Genomic DNA, 20,492 nt, shown 5'->3' on the forward strand with positions numbered 1-20,492 from the left:
TGTTGCTGTGAAGCGCTGGTTTCCTGTGCACATTCCCCACCTCCCCGGCGGTGTTATTCTTGGCCCAGACAGAGGGGGGTACTCAGCTAAGAACCACGGGTCTCACCGAGGCCTCAACGGACCCGGCTCCTCGGGGTCCCTGCTCCTCAAAGCCTGCAGGGCCCGGAGAACGATGCCTGGAGGCAGATGGAACTTTGAGTGTTTTTTTTTTTCTTTCTTTCTGAAACCTCAAAATGGATTGGATTGCCATGAAATCTAGTCCACACATTTATATTCCCATCAGGATGAATTAGGGTCCCGTCATTGTTCACGAGGCGCCATCATCAAGTCCAGTACCCTGGTTTATGACCTCATACCTGCTCAAATATTGGTATCCATGTCTCAACGTTGTGTTTGGTTCTAATAAGCCGACGTTAGCGTGCTGACATGCTGAATTTTTGCTGCACAAGCCTTAACCCCAACCCAACCCCAACCATAACCCTAAACCTAACACCAATTTTCAGTGTTCTGCTTATATTTCAGGATTTGAGGGTTGTAGAGACTCGGGAAGGGGTGGGGTCTGACCTAAATCCCAACCCTAGCCCCAATCCTAACCCTGACAACAACCCTAATCCTAACCTCAACCCCAATTTTCACATTTCTGCTTATATCTCGGGAATGGAGGGTCGTAGAGACTCGGGAGTGGGTGGTGTCTGACCTAATTCGACCCTTTTGAACACATCAGTATTTAGCCCATGTCCCTACAATTTACCGTTATGGAGATACAGCCAAAATAAAAAAAAGGAAATAACCCTAACTACATTTCTGCTGATATCTCAGGAACTGAGGGTCGTAGAGACTCGGGAGCAGCTGGCTTCTAACCTAATTCGTATGATTTACCATTCCGGAGATATAATCGAAATTAAAAGAAGGAATTAACCCTAACCGTAACCAAAATCCCAACCCTAACGCTAACCCTAACCTAATCCCAACCCTAACCCCAATTTTTCCCCATTTTTGCTTATATCTCGGGAACTGAGGGTCGTAGACTCGTAGAACCTCGGAGGTGGGTGGCATTTAGCTCGACCCACACTGTGGTGATTTAGTCTTTCTTACCATTTTCAAAGATTACACAGTGGTCTTTATCTATTTTATCCTCGTATCAGAGGACAGGATGGGTAGAAAGGGAACAAAATAAAGCTGTGAATGTCATTAGGACACAAAAGGCAGCAAAAAAGAAGCAGGCGTTCAATCTTCCTGGACATGAAAACATTACGTCTTCTCACTAATCCACATTTTTTTTCAGTGGAACAGATGAAAAATGTCGCTCTGTACGTTTAGAAATACTTACCACCTTACCTGCTGTGTCGTAGCTGTTGTGATTGGCCGCAAAACAGGAAATGAACTCAGTGGTTGTCACACTTGTTTGGGCACCAATGTTCCGCTCATTATACCAATTATTATCCAACACACACACACACACACACACACACACACACACACACACACACACACACACACACACACACACACACACACACTGAGTCACACACAGGCTTGTCACACTGACAACTGTTTCCATGAGGACAAACTCCCTATAAAACCATATGGTCTCATTTCAAAGCCAACAGCACTTTTTTGCATTCTCAGTCTGCGTTGCCTGTGTGTATGTTGTTACCTGTGTGTGTGTGTGTGTGTGTGTGTGTGTGTGTGTGTGTGTGTGTGTGTGTGTGTGTGTGTGTGTGTGTGTGTGTGTGTGTGTGTGATCCATTAAATTAAGTAACCTGCTATTAGTCCACGCATACTACATCCCACCTCTGGTGTTGATGACATAATTATGTCTCATAGATGAGCTGGTGGCTCACTCCTCTGCAAGTATCCGTCTCCGCACTGCAGAGATGATATCGTCATGGCAACACAATTACGCCATTGTCAACCAGAGGGCTTATGAGGGTTTCTGTTGCATAATTCTGGTAATTAAAAGCCGCAAATTAATTGTCACCTTGAAAACAAAACTATGAAGAGCAGTGAGTGTTTGTGCATGAACAGCCCCCATGAGGATAATGTTAAAACAAATCAGCCCTGCTTGTTAAACTGTATGCCAATGTATCCCAATGCCACGAAGAACAATAGTGGCTGGTGTTGACAAACGTGGCTGGTGAAAGTTCCTCGTTTGAGCAAGTACTAGCAGTACTCAAGTATAATTATCCCTTATTATCATAAAGAGCGTTTTAGACAATACCCTAATTACTTCCCATTATGTTCTTCTCTGTTGTGTGCATGTAAGTTCTGCAAAACCCTGATACACTTGTGTGATCTCCTACACTGGTATGTTTCGGTGCACCACAATAAGGAGAGGCTTTGAAGGACGACAAAAGAAATCAGTGCTGAAAGCACTGCTTCCTTTTTATCTTCACTCCCTCGTGTCTCAGTTTATTTCCCTGCGCTCCTTTTTATCCTCGCTCCCCAGTGTCTCAGTTTATTTCCCTCTGCTCACCTTTGAGGAAGTAGAACAAGGAAAGTAGAACATCATTCAGACTGCCGTCATTTTCTCCAGACATTTCTGAGGCTCATTACCAACTGAAATCTATGCATATAATGACACACAAAACTAAAAGTATACGAACAACAACGGGAGGTTAGGTACTACAGTGCAGTGGCAGGCTCAGGCAGTTTGAGGGCAAGGAGTGAAAAATATAAATAAGGCACCAGCTGCATGTGATGGACTTCATCACATTTTCTCCACTGGGAGGGCAACCAAGAAGGCACTTAATCATGTTTTCTCTACTGGGAGGGCAACCCAGATGATACATAATCATGTTTTCTCTACTGGGAGGGCAACCAAGAAGGCACTTAATCATGGTTTCTCCACTGGGAGGGCATCCAAGAGGACACTTCATCACGTTTTCTCCACTGGGAGGGCAACCAATAAGGCACTTAATCATGTTTTCTCCACTGGGAGGGCATCCAAGAGGACACGTCATCACGTTTTCTCCACTTGTAGGGCAACCAAGATGATACATAATCATGTTTTCTCCACTGGGAGGGCATCCAAGAGGACACTTCATCACGTTTTCTCCACTGGGAGGGCAACCAAGATGATACATAATCATGTTTTCTCCACTGGGAGGGCAACCCAGATGATACATAATCATGTTTTCTCTACTGGGAGGGCAACCAAAAGGCACTTAATCATGTTTTCTCCACTGGGAGGGCATCCAAGAGGACACTTCATCACGTTTTCTCCACTGGGAGGGCAACCAATAAGGCACTTAATCATGTTTTCTCCACTGGGAGGGCATCCAAGAGGACACTTCATCACGTTTTCTCCAATGGGAGGGCAACCAATAAGGTACTAAATCAGGTTTTCTCTACTGGGAGGGCAACCAAAAGGACACTTCATCACGTTTTCTCCACTTGGAGGGCAACCAAGAAGGCACTTAATCATGTTTTCTCTACTGGAGGGCAACCAAGAAGGCACTTAATCATGTTTTCTCTGCTGGGAGGGCAACCAAGAAGGGACTTAATCATGTTTTCTCTACTGGAAGGGCAACCAAGATGATACATAATCATGTTTTCTCTACTGGGAGGGCAACCAAGAAGGCACTTACCGGTAATCATGTGTTCTCCACTGGGAGGGCAACCAAGAAGGCACTTAATCATGTTTTCTCCACTGGGAAAGCAACCAGAAGGCACTTAATATTTTTTCTCCACTGGGAGGGCAACCAAGGGGGTTTTGCTACCCATCTCCCAGTCAGTGCTAAGGCGATTCACTGAACACTACAATACATTTAATATATTTTCCCCAAAAGAGGCTGACATTTTTTATTAATGAAAAGACAACCTGAATATCTTGTGCAGGGTTGCTGAATAATATAAACTGATCTCCTTTTTGGAGCTTTGCTGTGAGTAAATGACAAGATGACGTCAGAGTTTTTCAAACTCAACTGACAGAGCGTGACCGCATGCTGTAACATGGTGACTGGCTCGCAGATTTTTGTTTTGGATTGTAAGGAATGATTACGACATGCCTCACTCGTGCAGGGTGACACTAAACCTGAAATGAGATGACGTCGATGCCGTCTCCCCGCCCTCAGCGGGAGCAGGTTGCGTCAAACACGCTCCTCCTCTCCCGTTTGCTGCTGTGCGCTTCCCATTTCCATCACAGGAACGCGGACAGGTAACCGCAATGTTGCTTTTATATTGTTATGGCACAACAATGGGGTGGTTTCTGGCTTATTATTAATTAATATTAATTAGGCATGCTCTTTGTTGATGAGGCTTGAAGCAGTCCGGCTGCAGGGGGGGTGCGAGAGGTGGGCTGTCAGACTTCATATTATTATTATTATTATAACTATATGCTGCGTATTTGGAGGATGATCTATGCGTCTCTGAAGAGAAGGAGCGCGTCTGTTTGTGTTTCTAGTTGCGTCTCGCTGTTAAACGCAGGCGGTGCTGGTCTGTGTTGCCTGCAGGCTCGTGGAGGCTTTAACATATGTTATCATGCTGAGCCGCTATTCTCGACGCGACGCTATAGGAAGCAAGCTTTTAAACTCGCATCGATCTGATGTGAGCATGTGGATTCATAATCTCATAATCGTGTGTGTGCGTTTATCGTGCGTGTGTGCGCGTTTTTGAGCCTTTCACGCATCGAGGCTGCGCTGTTCAGGTCTTGTTTGTGGACTCATGTTTAGATCAAGGCCAGCGGGTTTTGTATTTTGTGATGTAGCCCAGTGTTGTTTGTTGTTGTTATTTGCTGGTATAAAGTATATACATTTGTGGTCTGTGGAAAAGTAGGCTGCTATTCTTTCCATAATCCTAATTGTTGGCGAATATTCTCTGTATGTATTTGTGTTCTCTGTTCTTTGGTGCTTCTTTGAGTCATATATGATTTTCTACTGAATATCTTTTGCGGTTTGTTGGACTGCTGCTGCTTATTTCCCCCTATTTTCTGTTATTTTCATAAACCATCAATTAATCAATTAACATCAAGGCATCAAGAAAACAAACTGCAAAATGAAGTATTTCATTGTGAACATTCAGGAGGCTGATTTGCTCCCTGTGCTTTTTAAAGGTCTATACTCTGGAGGGTCAGCTGCTGGGTTTTTTTCAGGAGGGGGAGGCTTAAGGCATCAATGTTTTAACAGGTCAGGTCTGAAACACTCACGTGGATCACTGTTCTCCTCCTCTCCTCAGAATGGAGGGCCTGTTTAATGAGTGGCTGTGGCAGGAGGAGTCCTGGCTTCCTCCCGGCGTCCGTTGGCGGGACATCGAGATGACGGAGGGCGAAGATCGCTTTCCTCTACCCAGGGATCTCATCTACACTTTGCCACTGGCCTTCGCCTTCATAGCCCTCAGATATGTCTTTGAGAGGTGAGACACACCTGCCTCCTTCACACACACTTTTTCATCGTTGTCAGTCCTGCAACGGTGACGTCTGTGTGTGTGCCGGGTTATCTGGGGTGATCTTAAATGAAGTATTGATTGCATTTATTGAGGAAGTTTTAAAGAAACAGTAAAGTGGGGCTTTTGTGAGTCCGTCCCCAGGTGAAAGATAATGCATTGTTATTTCCTCTTGGAAACCTGGCTGGTTGACTGGCTGGTTTTCTTCCTGCTAAACTGCCTGTGAAGCTCAGCTTAATGTACTCATTTATCCTCCATTAGAGCTGCTGTTGGTAGGAATAGATCAGACATGCAGTGGGAGACGGGAATCATGAGTGGACACTTTTTAGTTGCTGACTGTGTGAAAACCCCTCCTCCTTCCAGAGGGACTTTGGGCTCGGCCTAATAAAATGTATGGCTGCCGCCTCTTAGTCAAATAATCGGTGATTTTGAACTTAGTCGACTTAGATTTCTGTAAGTCAATAAGTTGTTTTGTTATGCTTTTCCATGCTGAATGATTTATTTACGATAAACTTATGAACATATCTAAAGTTAACACGAGATAAAAGTGATGCTTTTGTTGGATTCTTTGTGGAAAACTCCACAGATCTTTCAAAAAAATCCACAAATCCTGAGTGTTGGTCGAGAATGTATCCGACCGAGGACAGAACTGATAAAATGCGTTGGAGGAAAAGCAGGATAATAGCTGCCACGATGGTGCACTTCAGTTCCTTGGTTTTAATGGCTAGATGATGAGATGCTTCACTGTGCTAATTGCTGGAATGACTTCAGCAACCTGTTATAGAGATAAACCAACCATTGGGTGTTCGCCAGGAAAAAAGACACATGGGAACACATGAATGTAAATCCCCATTAGTGCTTATTATGAGGATCCTGATGATGAGACTCCTGCTATCTAGAGACGTCTTATAAAAGGTCAAAACACCTCTCTGAATCTTATCTGAGACACACAAGGAAGAAAATATCAGGCACTGATGTATTTCAAAAATGTGTTGCAATTACACGCATCACCATCAAGGTCGGTTTATTGCGTCGCTGTATATAAAGTGCACGACTGTAAGTCGATGCAACCAGACTGTACACTCAACTCGTTTTGCTGGTAGCAGGGGGAGGGATTGAGAAACGGCGGCGACGTGTGATGGATGAGCAGATAGGATGCTGGCGTGTGTCTGCTTTCCCTTATCAGCTGCTGTGTTACCTGTCCTTTGATGAACCAGGTGAACTTGCTGGGCGTGAGCTGCGTACGATTACCGCCATTGTAAAGCCTCATTTGTACCTGCATCACGTATTTATAAGCAGAGTAGTAACAGTAGATGAATTAGTGGTGGGGGGGGGGGTGTTGTTGGGTTATGTTAGTAGTGGGCGTGTGTGTGAGTGTGTGTGTGTAGTGTGTTTGTTTGTTGTTGTTGTGGACAGTCAAGTGTGAAGGTGTTGCTTCTGTCTGGAAGGTGAAAAAGTGTCTTCATTTGATCATCCTGGGCCGCAGCTGTTTCCTGTGTTTGTGTGTGTGTGTCTGTGTGTGTGTGTGTGTGTGTGCGTGTGTGTGTGTCTGTGTGCGTGTCTGTGTGTGCGTGTGTGTGTGTGTGTGTGTCTGTGTGCGTGTCTGTGTGTGCGTGTGTGTGTGCGTGTGTTGGAGGTTCCTGTAACCAGAGACAATGTTTGTCTCTGTGTGAAACTGTTCTGGCCATCTCATTATCTCTGATCTCTCCTGACCCACTTCAGCGATTATCTCTAAGATACAGTCACACACACACACACACACATCCCCTTACTTGTTGTTTTTGTGAGGATATAAAACATTACCTACGTTACCACAACCTTAACCATCACAACTAAATGCCTAAACCCAGCTCTTAAACTGACCCGAACCTAATACTAACCTGAACCTGAAACCCTCAAACAAGCCTTTAAAGAAGGGATGGATTGGTTCTCACAAACACAGATGTACAAGTACAAAAACACACATGGAAAAACGTAATTTATACACTCACAATGTCACACACACACACACACACACACGCAGATCAAGTGTCTCTCGATGCCACATCAGCTAATGACAAAGGCCGTCTGGTTGAATATCACAAAGCGCCCATGGGAGCGGCTCTCTCCGCTGCCAGCAGCAGCGTAATGAGTGATCTCGTTGGTTGGATCACGTCGGACAGCTGTTGATGTCGCCTCACGTTCATCTCTCTGGAGTTATGATCCAGTCGTGTTATGCTCTCGAGATCGGAGTCGTTATGGAAAACAAACACGTTGTTCTCTGTCCCCTCAGGCTCGTCGCCGTCCCGCTAAGCGGACGTTTAGGTGTGAAGGACCGGACCCGGGTTCGAGCCGCCTCCGTCCCGAAGCTGGAGACCTTCTACAAACAGAAAAATCGCCAACCGTCACAAGTTCGTATCGCCATTGTGGTGTCCAAAAAAATCTCTAACCAATGATTATCAAATAGGTTGTCTCCACAGAGACGCTGTATAACCCTTAAAGTTAACAAAGCTTCATGGGATTCCTTATCTTGAGGCTCTCATAATGTAATATTAGTCAGGGAGAGGGACGGGAAATGCCTGACTGTCGAATGGAGAGCAGGACTATAAGTGTTGTTGGTGTTGGTTTCATCCTGGCTGAAGGAGCTTGGAAGGTTTGTTGAGAAACAAGGAAACGAGAAAGTCTTCAGAGAAATTCACCTATTTCAGGAAGCACCCTGAAGCCCAGCGGGTGATGTGTTACAAAGATACAATTGTTAGTCGTGACGCAGGAAATTCAAATCTTTCCCAATGCTGCGTGAAAAAAAAAAAGTTCCTTCCTTTAAAGGGGAACTACGGCCATTTTCAAAAACTCATACATGTTAAGTTCAGGAATGTTAGTAAACATGAACTCTCCAAATCCAAAGAGTCATCAGGTATATAATATGAAGCTGCTCCATATTGAATTATGGATGAATTCTGGATGAGACCACTAAAGCTCATTAGCCCATTGTCTTCTATATCAGTTCTCCTCACTGTCACCGTTCATGCCATCATTTCTCTCTGTCTTACTACTCTATCTAATCCGAAATGTAAATCAACCTCTGCATAAAACACAACATAACACCAATGCAAACACAGCCTTTCCATTGTGCAGAGAAAGTTGTCCTTTGAGCGTGTGCAGACGAGATCCAGAGTACCCAGAGAAATCCTCCGTCCTCCCGTTGGCTTCACTGTGACTCTGCATCTGCTCTGCCTCCGCCAAGACCAGATTTGACACATCAAATAAAACAATGCAGCTCTGCTCTGCACCGCGTGGTTATGCATGCGTGCATGTTCACGTGCATGTTCCACTTATTTTGCACATCATCTATTCCAATCAGGAACGACAAGAAAATGAAGAAAAGAATGGTTTATTACCAACAGATGGTTAACGAAAAAGTCTTGCAATTGAGGGCAGCAACTCAACATCAACTCCAGACCCGGGTGGTGGTGGTGGTGGTGGTGGTTCTCCTGAGGCTGGGAGGCTGAGGAGGCTCAGCTGATGGGGAAGTGGAGGTGTAGCAGCAGCATGAATGTGCTGAAGGTAGAGAGACACAGCAGCGAGATGATAGGCTAACAATGAAGGTGTGTCATTGTGCTATTGGACAGAAGAGACCAGGTGATTGGAACAGCTGATATCAGGGTTGACGACCCCAAACTAAGGCAGCAAGGAAACTATGAGCGGATTGAATAACAGGATGTTAGCTTCCTGGTAATGTGACCTGGAAGCAGCACCTGCACCTGTCTGTTGCCTTTTTGTGAATACCAGGCCACAGGCACAGGTTTATGATTGTTATTTGTAGAGTGAGATGCAGGTATTTACACAACACATTCAGCACAGCGCTGTAGGACATCAAGTCAAAGCTGGTATGAGCTTTATTTCCCTGTTATGAAGTTGGAGCAGCTCATGTGTCACGTGTGAAATATTTGCATCAATATTTGTGAGACGGGCGCCGGCAGCATGAAACATTTTTTGCAATAGTACTCAAGTGTGGAAAAAAAGTCCCATACTGTACGTGTAAATATGTATTTGTGTTTGCAGAGTGAGGCGGTGAGCTTGGGGAAGCAGTGTGGACTCTCTCAGAGGAAGATCCAGACCTGGTTCAGACACAGAAGGAACCAGGACCGACCCAGTAACACCAAGAAGTTCTGCGAGGCCTCGTGAGTTTTTATTTATAGGCCTATTGTCATATTGTTACTGAGGTCTCGGTTAGTTATATTATTAAATTCCTAATTTTTGAATAGATTCACCTCCACCTGTATATGACAGCCATGTTTTAAGCCCCAGCTTAAAGATTCTTATTTAAAATAGGAATTGCATGTTGGAAACCTTTCATATTCATGCAAATATACATTACTGCTGCACAATATGCCTCTTTTTTTTCAATTTGTTTCTGATTGAACCAATTCAGTGACTGAATGTAATCCGCAGCCTCTAACAAATGACGGTGTTTATCTGTGCAGCTGGCGTTTTGTCTTCTACCTCATTTCGTTCACCGCGGGGCTCGGCTCTTTAATTCATGTAAGTCTGATTTTTTTTTTTTTACAGAGATCAGCCCTCATTTCCGATTACAGTCATTCATACGATGTGTATGAGATTTTATTTATTTTGGATGTGAATACAAGTGAGCAGTAATGTATACACATTTCATAATCCCATATGATGTCATAGTCACACGCGGCCAGGCATGTGAAGATTAATGATTGTTTGATTTTACAGGCTCCGTGGTTGTGGGACCTCAGAGAGTGTTGGAGGGGTTATCCCAAACAGGTGAGCAGGACATTTGGAATACAAGCTTTATTTATTTATTTATTTATTTATTTTATATAATTTTTTTATTATCTATTAATGTATTTTTTTATGTTTTATTTTATTTTATATTATTTTATATTATATTGTTTTATTTTATTTTATTTTATTTTATTTTATTTTATTTTATTTTATTTTATTTTTATTTTTTAGGCTTTGGTCAAACAAACAAATAACATGAAAACATGACATTGGGGTCTTTAAACTTGCAACATGCATTTGTTGTACTATTTCCTGACAATACAAAGACTAAATAAGCAATTGTTTTAACATGAAATGACAGATTTATTGGTAATGACAATACTTGTCAACAACTAGACCAGCTGGGAGGGACCCAACAAAACAAAGTCTTTAGTAGAAAGACACACAGTACACTCCACCCAGGCATTAATGTTTTTCCCCTGAGTTTAAACAGTGAGTATCTCCGCCGTGTCGATGACAGTAAGGTATGCCCACAGCTCAGCATTCCTTCCGGAGAAGCCTTTCCTCGTGGGGTCATGGCCGCCAACAGAAAACACTAGAAAAAATGCAGAGCGGCATCTCAGCTTGACTGATTAGAGCTCCTGCAGGCGACACTGCCGCTGACCTCGTCTCTTTTTCGACAGAGAGAAAGGATGTGTTTTTTAAGAGCTTAAAGCCTCACACACCTTCCTGCCATTGTGTTTCTGCAGTCTTTGCATGCTGTGTGTTTGACAAGTTCACCAGCCCTTTGTTTGAATAGTTTGTTAACATACTGCTATGTTTTATGGTTTTATGACGGCGTTATTAAGAACTTTGTAAACATGTTCTCGACTTGAGTACTTATATACATATGTTCTTATTACAAACATGCTGGAGGGACTAAAGTCACTCTGACAGGTTATTTGAGCTTTTTAAACATAGTTGAACAACATACGTTTGCATAAAATTGGCAATGTTGTTTCTGATGATCCATAGATGAGAGGATGATAGATATATGTGCTTTTGTTGTAACCACTGAATGTAAATTATGTCTTACTGTTTCTCCCTTCCTCTCTCTTTTTTTTTTTTTTTAGCCCGTGGCCGAGGCTCATTACTGGTATTACATCTTGGAGATGGGCTTCTATCTGTCGCTGCTTCTGTGCGTCTCCGTGGACGTCAAACGCAAAGTGAGTGTGAGCTCCATTTTCCAGGAAGTAATGTAAAATCTGGGAGCAGCCTTTACTCTGATGTCCTTTCGTTTTGTGGCCGAGATTTGAACTTTTGGTCAAACGGTCAACACCAAAAAACTTAACCTTATCCCTTAAACCTCACCTTTTCCTTTTTTTTCTCTTTTTTTTTGCACAGTGTAATCCAAATGCTGTTTTTCTCTTGCCCGTAATACGGATTATGCACTGGATTATCCCGTTACATCATAACTTTGTGTACTTTGTGTTTGCTCTTATTTAGAGTCGGATTTTGAATCTTTAGTAAGGAATTAGCACACACTGTAAAATGCCCTCAAGTAGAAATAGAAGATGACATTTTTTTTTTAAATGTGCCCTCAACTACTCATAAGACTTTGCTGAATTGCTAAAATGCTTCCATATACAGAAATATCAGTAGAATCCGTGAATGCAATTCATCTATTTGCCCTGTTTCTGTGTCCTGGGGAGACATTTGAGATGCTCACTGATGCTGATGCTGCAGCTTTCTCAGCAAAAGTCCTAAATTCAATGAGGAAAAAAAAGTGGTTTTGTGTGAGTCAGGCTCCAAGCTGCTGATCAAATAGATCTGCCCTTCAAACACACACACAAAAAATAATCAATCCAGACCACATTTAAACCTGCCTTCCCAATACTTGGACACAAGTGATGAATAAGACCGCAGAGCTGCTGAAGTCTCCGTTATGTTGCTATACATCTTCCTCAGACTGTGTGGTCTCTGCGTGTTCGTGTGCGTTCCAGGACTTCAAGGAGCAGGTCGTCCATCACATCGCCACCATATTCCTCATCGGCTTCTCCTACTGTGCCAACTATGTGAGGGTTGGCACTCTGGTGATGCTCCTGCACGACTCCTCCGACTTCATTCTCGAGGTAAAACACCGCGCTTTAATTCGACTAAAAGGGCTGGAGGAAATGCATCGTTAAAATGCATTGAAAGTTCAATAAATTGTTGATTCCTCTTAAACGATGCTTCGAAATACCAAAAACACTGCAGACATGTGTATTTATTGAGGAAGTGTTCCCTTTCTTACACCATAACACGTTATAAACCTCCATCCGGTACGAACTGCATATAGAAAAGCATTATGGTCTGTGGCAGCAAGAAAAACACCCGTTGTGGCTGTAAAGGTCTAACCTGCAAGTCCTTCAGCGAGGCTTTGGCTTTATGGCTTTCCTGGCTGTGACATGGCATCTGAAAATAACTGTTGTCACTGTCATCTCTGAGGAAATATGTGGAGACCTCAGGCGTGATTGGTCGGTGTCGCTCTAGAAACAATGAGAGAGACTTGCATGTATGTAGTGAATAATCGTGGGTAAGTAAGTGTGGCTTGGATTACTAACAGGCACCTGTTTGTTCTCAAAGCTTGCCAAGATGCTTCACTACGGCGGCTGGACGAGGACGTGCGACTCGCTGTTTGTCGTCTTCTCTCTGGTGTTCCTGGTGACGAGGCTGGTGGTGTTTCCCTGCAGGTAAAACATCGTCGTTCAATGTGAAACTTGTTTTTTTCCCAGTTTCTCCCAGATGTTTTCGGAGCAACAAACCCAAGGCATTGCCTGAGAGAAGCAGGTTTACAGAGCCTGGCAAAGAGTTGATGAACAGCGTTTGAGTGAATAATAATAAATACTAAAACTGCGTTTGTTCTCCAGAGTGGTCCACACAACCTTGGTGGTGTCTCTGGAGTTCTTCCAGCCCTTCTTCGGTTATTACTTCTTCAACGCCCTTCTGTTGGTGCTGCAAGCGCTGCACATCTTCTGGGCTTATCTCATCATGCGTATGGTCTACAAGTTTGTGTTCCTGGGCAAGGTGAGAGAGTGTGAGTGGAAATAGAACTGCAGCACCAAAAATTGTTGAATTAAATGTTTTTTATTTATGTATAGGTGGAGCGTGATGAGCGTAGCGATGAGGAGAGTGAGGTGGATGATGATGAAGAGGAGGAGCCGGAGGAAGAAGGGGACGAGAGCAGCTGGGAGCAACGAAAGGGTGCAATTAACTGTAAGCTAGCATCGCTGGCTAACAACTGTGTGCTGAACAACCTGACCAACCAGAGGAATATAAACAGCAGACTGCCCAAAGCTAGATAGTGGAACAACCTCCTTCCACGTCGGCCGAGCTTCATGGGAAATTCATTATTTCCCCTTTTGCCTATTGGAAAATAACAAATATCTGACATATGACACTTACACATGGCTTTTGTACATCCGGCATGGTCCATCGATGATTTCTGAGCAGGATGCGTCTGAATCCTGCTTATCTTAATTAAAAATAAGAGGGCGAAGAAGCACTGATGATTGTAAATCTGCTCACCAGTGTGCGATTAGGAAGAAACGCCATCATTACTGTCCTCATAATGTAAGTATATATTTGGCAAAACAAGGAGACAGCAGCATTTCCTTTCCAAAAAAAAAAAGTTGTTTTGCAGGTTTTGTATATTCATGCTGTTCCTTTTCATTGTATTATAATAACTTGTTTGACTCGTTTGTAAATACAGAAGTATACAAGTACCTTTTCTTTGGTCAACAAGGACAACCAAACCTTTTACACAAACTAACCTAATATGTGGTGTGTTGTAAACAAAGCAAACTTAAGCTAGAATTGAATAGTAATTCCCTCCCGCAGCTTTGAATCCACATATGGTTGATTGTATATAGACTTTTAAGAATATTGATTGTAGTAAATCTGTTGAGAAACCACTTTATATATCTATTTTTTATGGACCATTTAGGTAATTTTATGTTGTTGGAATTTGGGGAAGAATCTAAAAAGACTGCAGACGTTCCTTCTGGGTTTTCTGTGATAGAATTTGATTTAGGTTCCCTTCTGAAAAGTGATATGGCGCCCCCTGGTGCACAAAGAGGAACATACCCTTATAGAGAAAGCACTCCCATGTCTTATGAAATGACGCCTATAGAAAAAAGAATGTACTGCTGATAGAAATATGGATTCAAAACATATGTGCGCGTGTATCTTTTTCTACTTTGAATGTCATTGTGACAGGCAGCATGATTTCTCAACGAGGTTTTTCGTGAAGGTTTGCTCTACTGGACTTTTGTTTTGTGCCTTGGCTGCTGTTTTTACACTATTCTGTGACAAACACTCTGTGTGTGAGAGTCAGACTTCCTTCACTGGACAGGTTTTTACTGTGACTGGTTGTGATGCTTTGCTTGAAACGCTGATGAGGCTGATTGTGAATATGTATCAATGCAAAGTATGCACACAGAGATGGGCATTTGTGAAATGTGAGATATTTATGAGTGGAGTTGTCTACAAAAGGTCAAATGTTTTGTGGCTCACTATGTAATGCTAACATTTAAAGGGCCAGTGTGATGCATTTAGGGTCAATAAGTATGTTTTATTTAGCGTGAAATCACTTGAAAATAAGAATTGTTGTGTTTATGTGTGTATGTTGCAACGCCACGTTTCTATGGTAACCCAGAACAGACAAAACAAACACTGGCTCCAGATACGGCCTTCATGTATTCCCCCTTGGCCACCGTAGTTCTCCTACACGCTTGGCACAGTTTCAGTTGGTCGCAATCAGCAACGCCAACGCTAGATGTCACCGAACCCTGCACAGTGGCCCTTTAATGATTTTTATATAGACGTTGATGGCATGTTTTGATATGACTAGACTGGCTCCACTGTTTGAACATAGTGAAAGAAACTGTTTGCAGGTTCCATCAAACAGTGCAACACAGATACAGTGTGTTGTTTAGAAAGCATCACAAACTGCAGTTCACTCACAGAGCACCATTCAGGTGACACCGGTTAGTTGTAAGATAAGTGGTTAGAGTAAAAAAAAACTGTGGCCCACAACAAAGTGGGATTTAAACAGAGCACTATAAGGGCTGATCCACTGAATAACACATTCATCCCCCACTAAAATATAGTTTTTATTTTATTAAAAATAGATGTAAAATCCGGCAGATTCTATGAAAGTAACACTTGACTGTTCTCTCATGAGTGCACATGGATGTGTTGATTGTGTGGCCAGCTGGCGAGTTTTAATAAATTACTTCTATTGAATAAAAATAGCACTGCTGTCTTATTTTTAATGTATTTATTTATTTATTTCATCCTAGTCTGACTCACTGGATGTAGACTGTGGGCATTAGCTTTCTGCCTCATTCCTGTGTGCCGCCCAAGATGCTTGTGATTGGTTTAAAGACATCAGCGATCATGTGTGGGGGGGCAGACCTTTCTTTAGTGCTCACACAGCGCTATAGAAGGTCTTGCTCTGCAAAATCATGACCTCTTACATAGAAAATCTATTTAGGAATGACACTTCAAATATATACATCTTTAGAATAGATGAATGCATTTTCTTTCGGTCACATCATGTGAACATTCTCATGGTGACACACCCTCTGAGGGGCACAGGGCAGGGGATGGCGTCATCCACCTCAATGCAGGTGTCTATGTAAGGGTCCATCAGCACCATGTTTGGGAATGTTTTGTTACTCCTCCTCTCGCCGACCAGGTAAACCTGGCCGCAGACCGCAGTGCAGCCGCAGAAGAACTTCCTGTCCAGACACTCCTCCTCCAGCCCGGTCCACTCGTCCGTCTCCACGTCAAATCGCAAGGCCTGGCCTCCAAACAGGTAGAGGGCGCCATTGAGCTCTGAGGCGACCAGGTCATATCTGTGAAAGAGGAAGCTATTTTTTTGAAAACGTACTAAATCATGATATCAGTTAGTGTCAGACTAGAGAGTGCGCTAATTCGCTCACCGTGGAAACGGCGAATAGGAGACCACGTCCCACTGGTCCTCCTTCACCACATACCTCTGGATTCCGCCGTACACCTCCCCGTTTTCATCCAGGCCGCACGCCACATAGATACACGACCCCAGAGCGGCGGCGGCTGCCCTCTCCACAGCCCTAACCATGGGGCTGACCTCCTCCCAGCCCTCCTCTGACCCCAGGACCAGCCTCTCTACGTCGGCCACTAGCCCTTCATCCATGCTGCCCCCCAGGACATACAGTAAGGAGTCCAGCCCTATGGAGCAGTGGCTGTGCCTGGACTTGAGCAGGGCTGGCCCGTCGACCCAGCGCTGGTTCCTACATTCGTATATCCTGACCCAGTCCACACTGAACCACAGCACGTCCCGGAAGTAGCCACCTGTCACGACCACGTTGTCACCTACAAAATAAGAGGGCAAATTAATTATTCTAATGCATGTTCGTTATTTGATGTAACAGCAAAGACACCAAATGAGGAATAAATACACATTCAGCCTCTCACTCATCATCAGTTTCATAAGTACCCACATCTTCATTACTATCATCCAACCATTACCTACTGCAGCTACCGAGTACTGTGTGAGGTTCTTCCTCTGGAGAGGAGGACAACTCTGCCATCTTCCGCTGAGTGGGTGAAATTGGTACAGCGGCTGCTTGTCCTGATCGTGAGGTCCACCCAGGACAAAGAGGGTCTCTCTGGCCCTGGTCCTCGTCATTGATCTGCCCATGGACCAAGACGCCGGGAAGTGTTCATTCAGCCTGCAGATGAGTTTGGCTCTGGGGTCGCAGCTTTTCATGTTGCTCAAAAGTCCGGTGATGAATGTCAAAGAGAGCGCCTCGGGCCTCACCAGCTGAATGAGCTCCAGAAAATGTTCCTCTCGTTTCGGGTCAAATGTCACCCAGCGCAGGGTGGCCTCCAGCACCAGATCATCTTTATGGATGGCTAAGTCGTCGCAGGCAAGAAGCTCTGCTAAAGTCTCCTTAGACAGGAATAGAAAGTCCTCTTCGCCGACAATAGCGGGGAAGTGTGTGAGCGCCACCTGCCGTGCTGCGGCGTAGAGCTGAGTGCAGCCCAGCCTCCAGGCGTAGCCCATCATCCCCAGACAGTTACTGAGGTGCAGCTCACGCTCCAGGAACTTGCAGCACAGCAGCCTGGCTCGCTCCAGTTGTAAAAAGTCGGCGGTCTCGAGGATCCCCAGAACGTTTTCCCTGTCCAGCACTAAGTTGGACGTCTTGCTGTATTCCATCAAAACCCTGAAGTGCTGCAGATTCACACCTTTGATCTCGACTCTCCTTTTGGTGCTCTCGAGGCCACCGCCAAAAAACAGAGCCCTGAAGTAGGGACTCTGGAGGGCCAGTCGTCGACGGTCGACGTAAAAACTCTCCCCTTCTACTCGTAGAACAGCATCGGGGATTGGATCGGAGTTAGAGTCTGTCGCGTGTAGAGCAGGTTCATCCTCCTCACGTTTGTTTATCTGTTCGGGAGGAGAAACGCTCCGAGGTTTCAGCTCGGCGTCGGCTCTGCAGGCCATGTCACAGCCACACCAACTGTCTTCTGCACACTGCCTCGTCCTCGTTCTAGTCAAAATACACCAACTGGTGGTATTAATAGACTTCCCACCTGACTAACAGCTGGCTCAAAGGAGGTCAGTTTGAAGAACAGATGCTAATTATAACACAGGGAGGCCAGGGAAATAAATAATCAAACACTAACTGTTTGATTATTAAACTGTGAAAATGTTCCCCTGTTTGTAAATGAATAATAGAGTCGGCGAACTCATAAGCAACAAATCAATGACGTCACTACAGGCGCTCAACGATTTGATTGGTGCGACACTTCTGGGGTTACAGTTTAACTTCCGGGTCACACAGCTAACATGGCGGTGAGTTCGTATATGGGTTTTTTTTTGTTTAGCTTTTATTCAAACACAGTTTTACTTCTGCACCCGAACACATTCTCAACAACGACAATATACATGATATATATTTAAAAGGAACGTGGCTTTTTCCTTACATTTGCTGCCTTCGCTAGCCAAGCGAAGCTAACCTCAGGCTAGCGTTAGTTTACCGGCTAGCTTGACGCTACATGTGACTAACAAACACATCTGTTCTGTGTTCTGTGTTCTGTGTAGGATAAAGAGAAGAAGAAGAAGGAGAGCATCTTCGACCTGTCGAAGTACATCGACAAGCCGATTCGTGTGAAGTTTCAAGGAGGACGAGAGGGTATTCATGCTGAGCATAATAAGCTAACGTTGATGCTAACCGATGTAGCCGTGCGGGAACTGTACATATTTGGGCATTGTTTCTCTCGGAAGTAGTAGGATTGATCCTGATACACGTTGTGTTCTGTTCCCCTCCCAGCCAGCGGCGTCCTGAAGGGGTTTGATCCCCTGTTGAACTTGGTACTGGATGGCACAATCGAGTACATGCGTGGTAAGTTATGGACACAAGCACACTGTTGATGTGTGGACAGGAGAAGACTACTGTTTATTATCATTAACGGTGTAGTGGGGGAAAATCAGTATGTACTACATGACTAGTTTTAAGTTTAATTAACATCCTTTTTAGTGGAAAATCAATCAAATAATCTTAAATGAGATGAAACTTAAGGTATTCCTGTATTTAAAATAAATAAATGTAAAGATAGTGCAGATACTTTTCATTTTGTTAATGTCTGTTGCGTCGACTACTCTCTCCTTGTCACTGTTTTCTAGATCACATATTTTTTCTTTTTACTTTCACAACATACTGCAGTTGCACTTACACAGTCTGCAATGTTGCATTCAGTATTTGTTCAGTTGAGTTAAACTACTTTATCATAACCTTGCACTTTGACCATTTTGCTCATATATCCGCTGTGCAATAGAAAAGCATGCTGGCTGGCATACTGCAAAGTGTACATCCTGGTATTTTCGGTATACTGCATTTGACATGCTTTGTATTGGGACATACTGAAAATGTTCCTGGCATACTGATTAGTTTGGTAGTGTGGGTATTGGAATTCACAGCGTGTCTCCTCCTCGCCTCCTTGCATTTCAGCAAGACTTTGACTTGGTTCAGGATCTGATTGAAGGGATCCTGTGGAGTTTTATTATCACCAAAGTTTCTGTTTACAACTTTACGCACCAAAATGCATCATTTGGATCCTTGATGGTCCTTGATTAGAAGTGTGAAAAATAGATTTCCTCCTAAAACATTTGCAAAGATGATTTTTCAATAAAGTTAAATCATATTCTTCAATAGTTTTCTGGTGCATTGCTGCGTTTCTTGGTGTGTTACTGCCACCTGTACAATCAGAGAAATAAGAAGTGAAGAGATTGCTCTGTAGTGCTGCTAGTGGTGGAAAATTCCACTGTGTACTTTTTTTTTATTTTTTTAATAATAAATAAGAACAGATTAATTTAAATTCATCTTTACATCTGTGATATGTAGACTCTAACTCTTGTATGTCTATATTTATCCGTCCATGTCCAGATCCAGATGACCAGCTGAAGCTGACGGAGGACACTAGGCAGCTGGGGCTGGTGGTCTGCAGAGGAACGTCTGTCGTGCTAATCTGTCCTCAGGACGGCATGGAGGCTATACCAAACCCGTTCGTACAGCAGCAGGATGGCTAACACACGTTCCGTCATTAGACACACACACACACAACCATGCACATGTGAAGTTTTTTGTTTTAATTTTTAAAAGCCATGACCGTAATAATGCGGCCGACAGCAGATTTCTGTTAAAATCATTGGTTGATCAGCATAAGGACACTTGAAAAGCACTTCACTTTTGTTTTTTCGTCTGTTGTGTGCAAATTTGCTAAGATTTGAGTTGTAAAGAGCCCACACATTTTGGGAAATGTGATCAGTACCATTTTCTTTTTTTTATCCACGATAAGAAATGTTTTACTATTCTTTGTTGTTTTTGATAAGAAAATAAAATGAAAATATTTGAGTGTGCTCCCTTGCTCTTGTTTTTAGATTAAACACTGAATGTTGCAGCATTTGAATGTCATCGCTCCCTCGTAGCTCGTCTTCATCTTGGTATCATTGCTGCCTAATCTGGCCAATTTAATAATCACACACACTGATAGCTTTTGTCCTGTTTTATGGCTGTTTCAGACCCGTTTGAGGAAGTTCTTAAACTTTTCATTCTATTCCGTGGACAATCTGCTGGTTTGGTTTCATCTCCTTCCTGGTTTTCACGCGGTAAAACAAGTATTTGTTTGTGATCTTTCAGCGTGTTTAAATGGATAATAGGAGTGTGTGTTGTGTTAAGCCACTCAAGTCTGTCTGCACACTTTGTGGCAATGATCTGGACTCTAAATAGGGTGGGGGAGTAATGTAAGTACACAGATTTACCTTGTTTTTATTGGTCCTTTAGGAGGAGATGACTGGAGGGATTCTCTGTTGT

The 20,492-nt window shown here is 43.5% G+C and overlaps 3 protein-coding genes across 5 annotated transcripts; 2 read left to right on the top strand and 1 right to left on the bottom strand.

The window, feature by feature from the left end:
* Positions 1-4,019: 4,019 nt before the first annotated feature.
* Positions 4,020-15,386, top strand: LOC311015173 (ceramide synthase 2-like). 2 transcript variants are annotated; one of them, XM_084012285.1, is made up of 11 exons: positions 4,020-4,159; positions 5,176-5,352; positions 7,655-7,772; positions 9,424-9,542; positions 9,846-9,903; positions 10,102-10,152; positions 11,226-11,318; positions 12,096-12,224; positions 12,718-12,824; positions 13,002-13,158; positions 13,233-15,386. In XM_084012285.1, exons 1-11 carry the CDS (start codon positions 4,047-4,049, stop codon positions 13,434-13,436), a joined length of 1,326 nt encoding a protein of 441 aa, XP_083868411.1. In that variant the 5' UTR covers positions 4,020-4,046; the 3' UTR covers positions 13,437-15,386. The 2 variants fall into 2 exon arrangements, with proteins under 2 accessions (XP_083868411.1, XP_083868412.1); XM_084012286.1 differs by lacking the exon at positions 4,020-4,159 and adding an exon at positions 4,240-4,295.
* Positions 15,387-15,491: 105 nt separating this feature from the next.
* On the bottom strand, positions 15,492-17,632 carry LOC311015172 (kelch-like protein 23). Of its 2 annotated transcripts, none has more exons than XM_084012284.1 (3): positions 16,648-17,632; positions 16,134-16,491; positions 15,492-15,992 (listed from the first exon to the last, which is right to left on the bottom strand). In XM_084012284.1, the coding sequence occupies exons 1-3, from the start codon at positions 17,621-17,623 to the stop codon at positions 15,689-15,691; spliced, it is 1,638 nt and encodes a 545-aa protein (XP_083868410.1). In that variant the 5' UTR covers positions 17,624-17,632; the 3' UTR covers positions 15,492-15,688. The 2 variants fall into 2 exon arrangements, with proteins under 2 accessions (XP_083868410.1, XP_083868409.1); XM_084012283.1 differs by having other exon boundaries at positions 16,080-16,491.
* A 266-nt stretch (positions 17,633-17,898) lies between these two features.
* lsm7 (LSM7 homolog, U6 small nuclear RNA and mRNA degradation associated) lies at positions 17,899-20,038 on the top strand. Its single transcript, XM_084011165.1, has 4 exons — positions 17,899-17,974; positions 18,224-18,314; positions 18,453-18,524; positions 19,566-20,038. Exons 1-4 carry the CDS (start codon positions 17,969-17,971, stop codon positions 19,706-19,708), a joined length of 312 nt encoding a protein of 103 aa, XP_083867291.1. The 5' UTR covers positions 17,899-17,968; the 3' UTR covers positions 19,709-20,038.
* Positions 20,039-20,492: the final 454 nt, after the last annotated feature.

This window comes from Eutrigla gurnardus (assembly GCF_963514095.1).
Source record: "Eutrigla gurnardus genome assembly, chromosome: 6".
Classification (NCBI taxonomy): Eukaryota; Metazoa; Chordata; class Actinopteri; order Perciformes; family Triglidae; genus Eutrigla; species Eutrigla gurnardus.

Bases quoted from the DNA above. Each gene is read 5' to 3' on its own strand.
- LOC311015172 (XM_084012283.1), bottom strand. From the start codon at position 17,623: ATGGCCTGCAGAGCCGACGCCGAGCTGAAACCTCGGAGCGTTTCTCCT. The intron at 16,492-16,647 runs GTAATGGTTGGA...CTTATTTTGTAG, and splicing joins GTACTCGGTAGCTGCAGTAG to GTGACAACGTGGTCGTGACA. The intron at 15,993-16,079 runs GTGAGCGAATTA...CCTCTTTCACAG, and splicing joins TCCTATTCGCCGTTTCCACG to ATATGACCTGGTCGCCTCAG.
- LOC311015173 (XM_084012285.1), top strand. From the start codon at position 4,047: ATGACGTCGATGCCGTCTCCCCGCCCTCAGCGGGAGCAGGTTGCGTCA. The intron at 4,160-5,175 runs GTAACCGCAATG...TCCTCTCCTCAG, and splicing joins CATCACAGGAACGCGGACAG to AATGGAGGGCCTGTTTAATG. The intron at 7,773-9,423 runs GTTCGTATCGCC...TTGTGTTTGCAG, and splicing joins AAAATCGCCAACCGTCACAA to AGTGAGGCGGTGAGCTTGGG.
- lsm7 (XM_084011165.1), top strand. The intron at 18,315-18,452 runs GTATTCATGCTG...TTCCCCTCCCAG, and splicing joins GTTTCAAGGAGGACGAGAGG to CCAGCGGCGTCCTGAAGGGG. The intron at 18,525-19,565 runs GTAAGTTATGGA...GTCCATGTCCAG, and splicing joins CACAATCGAGTACATGCGTG to ATCCAGATGACCAGCTGAAG.